Source organism: Montipora capricornis, chromosome 2, assembly GCF_036669925.1.
Source record: "Montipora capricornis isolate CH-2021 chromosome 2, ASM3666992v2, whole genome shotgun sequence".
In the NCBI taxonomy this organism is placed as follows: Eukaryota; Metazoa; Cnidaria; class Anthozoa; order Scleractinia; family Acroporidae; genus Montipora; species Montipora capricornis.
In genome coordinates this window covers 53,049,775-53,054,774 of record NC_090884.1, presented here as the reverse complement: position 1 = coordinate 53,054,774, position 5,000 = coordinate 53,049,775, and the positions used below count along the sequence as shown (strand labels likewise).

The following is a 5,000-nucleotide window of genomic DNA, read 5'->3' as shown; positions in this document are numbered from 1 at the left end:
CAGATCGCGCAAAGTCAGACTTGGAACTTAGCATAAGCTAAATTAAGTTCAACAATTAAGTTGTTATGAAGTATGACTTCTAAATCAATTTGCCTGGATCGGCTAAACCAATTAACTCCACCCGGCGTCCAACTAGTCGGACAGAAAATGCAATAATAAAGTTAGCAAATGCAAGTTGAAGAAATATTTATTTGGTAATAAAACGAAAGAAAGCGTCACGCTCTTCGCCACTCGAGGACTACTTTAGTAGCGTAGCCAATCAAAATGCAGGATTTGCATTGGTGCACTACTTTGGTGATGCTAAATCACTATAACTGCCCCCTCGGGGTTTCGGCCAGACGCCTGCAGAGCCATCTAAAGGCCCTTTTGGGAATTGGTTCTTGGAATGCGTGCTCTTTCAGTTGTTCTTCATGTTAAACCATGTTGAATGAAACAATCACAAAAGAATGCCACTCCACATGTATTTTTATTTGTGCATCTAAACATACTTGAATGAGGATAGCATCGCACTTTGAGCAAGCGTCCACAACAAATTCAGCTTCTCCCTTCTCGTCAGTCTTGTCCCCACGGTTTTTGTCCTTAAATTTCCTAAGTTCTTGTTCCTTACCATCCTTTCTTCCCTTGGCTGAAATTACCACTGGGACGTCTGCAGCAGGTTGTTTGTTTGGGTAGGTGACGACAACCTGGAAGTACACCATAAACCAAGCTGGCCCTGTCAATCAACTTTGTTACAGCCACATAAGCTTAAGCATAAACATAAGCATAAGCTGTGTAAACCGGGAGTGACTAAAGCATCAGCATAAGGAATCGTTTCCATTTTCTTTTGCTTATGCTTATGTCACGTTAATAACTGTGTGAAACGGATGCAACATTAACAAAAGCATAAGACCGAGGTGTTAGCTGTTTTTGACGCGAGCGGGTATTCGAGTTAATAGTGCCAGCCCTGCAATGGCGTCCGTTTCTGTTTTCTCGTTCTCTCTCTTGTCGCCGTCGTTTTCGTCTACATAACAACAACAGAAAGGGGAGCATTTCTTCTTCGTCTGCCGCTTTGGAAACGTGGTTCGTCCCATTCTCCAGCGTGTTTTTTTTTCTGCTGGAGCTAACTGCGCTTGCGTATGTCACTTCTCTTATGCTTATGCAAAAAGTGTGAACTTCGTTATGCTTACGCTTATGTTTACGCTCATGCTTATGTCGTAGTGTAAACCAAGTTTTAGACGCAGGCGCAATCAGTTAATGAGGCGCCTCTGGAAGCGGTCTACGTGATCCCAAAGCGCAGCACCACAACCAAATGCAATTAGCGGGGATTCCATTCGGAGAGAAACTCTGGAATACTGCCTTGCATACGGAACCCGCGTCCGCTGTCCGCGCGGCAGTCAAAACTGTGCTGTCCTGTCAATCCTTTGCCCTTTCACCGGAAACGGTACATTTCTGTGCGTAAACGACGTTGTTGTCGATCTGTCGACCTATCGAAAGGACACCATCAAAGTCTTTTTTCTCAAAGTTAACGTAAATAAATACATTATCAACACGATTTTGACGTCTTCTCGAGAACACCAGACTGAATTCGTCTTAAAATAGTTAGAAAAAGCACAATAACAGCAAAAGCATAACAGCTGACGTTCGAGTCGAGGCTCGCTGGAAACCCAGTTTTGGCATCAAAGCTTGATGACAAGCAATGGGTTTCTGGCCCTTTAATTGCAAACAATTGACGTGACGCTGGATAGCACAGGTTTTCTCGCTCGCTGAATTCTGATTGGTCGATTCAAATTACAGTAGCTCCGGCCGTATGCACGGTGTGGTTAATGATCATTATTAACCACTCCCCACAGGCATTTTCAGGGCCAATGAAAAGAGATCACGACAGAACAGAACAATCAACAAGAACTCTTAAGAATCCCAACTGGCCGGAAGCAAACCATTTGGCTATTTACAAGTGCAGCTGACAAGTTGAACCAGGGACTACTAGCGGGAACAAATTAAATCAGTGGTCAGAACCTCTCTTGAACCTGGGATCGCCGGATCTCAAGGCAAGCGCCCTAACCATTAGGCCGCACTGCCTCCTAAATCACCCCAACCTGACGCTAGGTATTCTCAACCTCGGATAATGCATTTCTCGTGCTCTGATTGGTTAACTCAATCTCGTTTATCAGCTTGAGTTTGACCTTATATGGTAAACGATTGCGCTTTGCGTTGCTAAACTAAACTTTTTTCGTCGGAAAGCGAAATCTCTCGGTATAAAGTAAAAAAAAAAAACGTTTTCGTGGAAAGTTTGGATCAATTTCGAATCTTAGAAGCGAAAAGGTAAGAACGTTTTTGTGATGAGCCTGCGTGTGTCTGACCACGAGGTATTGCACAACATCACGTCTTCGTAAAAGTTTTTTCGATTTCACTAGGATTTTCTCCCTTTTTTCGCTCGAATTTCGCACTTCCAAACTTTTGTAGTGTAAGGAATTTAATAAAACAATTATTCCATTCGCGCTTGTTGGATATGAGACTGGTTATAGCCAACTCAGCGCTACGGGCCTCGTTGGCTAGTTACCATCTCATATCCAACAAGCGCAAATGGAATAATTGATAATTATTAAAAACTGAACTACGAATATCAGATTTCCAGCATTTTCATTGGCTCCCCGGACACAGTCTATCAGTTCATATACCTACTGCACTTATTATGGTCAAGGAACGCGTCAGCAATAGAGCCACAACAGATGAAAACACTTCTGCATCTCTGAGCCGAAAAAATGGCTGACAAAAGCCGTTTTGGACCGAAATTGACCGAGGCAGAAATCGATGCTTTAGTCGACAATACTACCCTCTGGAACATCATAAAAGCCACAAAATTTGGCATGAAAATATTCACGTAGCTTAATTTTTTAATGCCTATTTTATCTCTTTCGCAACGTTTTTGGCTAGCTCGTGTATGTCGTTAATAATAACACTAAAACTTCACTGACCTTTTTAGAAGAGTTATGGATCCTGGAGTTTTTAATAAAACAATTATTCTATTCGGGCTTGCTGGATATAAAATGATTATAACCAACTCGGCGCTACGCGCATCGTTGGTTATCTATTACTGAAAACCAGCGCGCCGTAGTAGAATAATTGTTAAAAAACCCCTTCCTTCCTTCAGTGAACAGATGGGAGCCTATGTTTTTTCTTTGGGGGGCAAGCAAGGGCACATATTACATCAGTGACAGTTTTCTGAGAGAAAACTACCCCGAAAGTCGGAAAGTATAGTCCCCTCTGCTCTGATCTGTTATATTTAAGGTAAGGGTCATTATGCGGCAAATACATTGATTAACTCATCTTCTTGGTTCAATTTGTTATCATAAATCAGTTCAAACCTGTAATGTGAATTCAAAAACATAGAGAGATTTAGCATCGCAATAACGACAAACGGCAAACGTTAGGCAGAGATTTGCGTTTCACCAAAAAGTAAAGAAAGTTATGATTTTAACTCATTTCTTGCCAATTTTCAACAACACAGTTCCCAGGGTGTTCAGTTTCCGCCGAGAGTAGGGCGGGAGGCTTCAGCGGAGAAACGCCCTGGGAACGAGGTTGAGTTATCTACAGATGTCGCCGAGGTTGCGTCCTTGTAGAAACAAGTTAGAATAAAATCTCTCTATTTGTTGGTCCAGGTATTTAACAAGGAATCCTACCTTCACCACATAACGAAGCCCTGGTTTGAAATACTTCGCCGTGTTCTTAAATTCAACCAGATATGGAGTTGATGTAAACTGACACGAATTATCCACAGCACTTTCCTTGTTTCCCGTTGCTTTGTCCATGACGTCAACCTCAACCAGAAGTCTGCTCTTTTCTGGAAACCAATATCTTCCCCCGTCAATCCTTCTGATAGACTGTACATCTGCACTAATTGGCGTTGTACCACTTTCGTTAAGCTTATTAAACAAAATAATTCATCAATAAAGTTGACAGTTACTTGTGAAAATTGATTGTTCGTGGTTAGTCTTACGAAACTCGTTTCATCCCGACCAAGGCACTCATCAAAGACCTTTCTGCTTGGCAAACTCTTTGGGGATCACGCCCAAAGTCCCGTTCACTAACAAAATGATGACAGCAATCTCGCTTTATATCTCATAAGGATTCCAAACCGCGCAAATTCACGAGTGAAAATAGACAACGTTTTCTGTTTAGAGACGCTTATCGACTTGTGAATGCGTAAAGCCTAATGAAAGAGTTATATCGGTTAGTGGGATGATGATATGAACTGGATTCAAGTGTCAACTGTATTAAGCGCTGGGGCACGAATTTGAGACACTGAAAAGAAATAAAATACAATCAAGTCATAACAAACAGTAGGTTGTTTTTTAAGGCGAGGGGAAACCGGAGTACCCTGAGAAAAACCTCTCGGAGTACACAACCAAAAAAACGTAACCTGCATCTGACGGCGAGGCTAGGAAACGAACTCGGGCCACATTGGTGCGAGACGAGCGCTCTCACCACGGCGCAATCCCTGCTCTCAACCTGGGGAGAACAGGGATGGCGAAGGGGGCTGAAGGTACCCATTGATTCATCGTGTGTTGGTTTTTTAAATGAGCTGGAAACGAGTTAAAAGTAAAATCGCTGTTGACACATGGGTGATATATGTCTCATAAACAAAGGCCCCATACACATGTATCCGGAGTTTTACAATGACTGCAAAATTCACGCGTGCTCATTGGCTAATTTTTATTGTCAATAAGCGAACAGACAAATGAATTTATAATTTATGCGATAATGACGCGATATTGCTCGCGTCAGATTGAAGTTTCTCGCATGTCTCGTGTTCTTCTCGTGTTTTGACTTAATTTTGACCCCTCGCTTCGCGGATCCACGGCTACTTTGATGACGAAATTCATGGTCAATAACAAGACAGACGCATGAAAAACTGACATTTTAAGGACGTTTTAAAGGGGATGGCACTTAACTACAGAAAAATAATGGTTGCTATGGAAGCGTTTTAGACAAAGAGCCCTACAAAAAGGTTGCATGGATGG

At 42.2% G+C, this 5,000-nt stretch overlaps 1 protein-coding gene across 3 annotated transcripts in view; it reads right to left on the bottom strand.

Annotated features, from left to right (window-relative positions):
- The window catches only part of LOC138027496 (complement C3-like), a 92,797-nt gene that overhangs the window by 51,951 nt on the left and 35,846 nt on the right, over positions 1-5,000 (bottom strand). For all 3 annotated transcript variants that reach the window (XM_068875060.1, XM_068875066.1, XM_068875055.1), the window contains exons 13-14: positions 3,660-3,902; positions 489-683 (exon numbers count right to left, since the gene is read on the bottom strand). In XM_068875060.1, the coding sequence (XP_068731161.1) occupies positions 489-683; positions 3,660-3,902 (438 nt within the window). The remainder of the gene's footprint in view (positions 1-488; positions 684-3,659; positions 3,903-5,000) is intronic.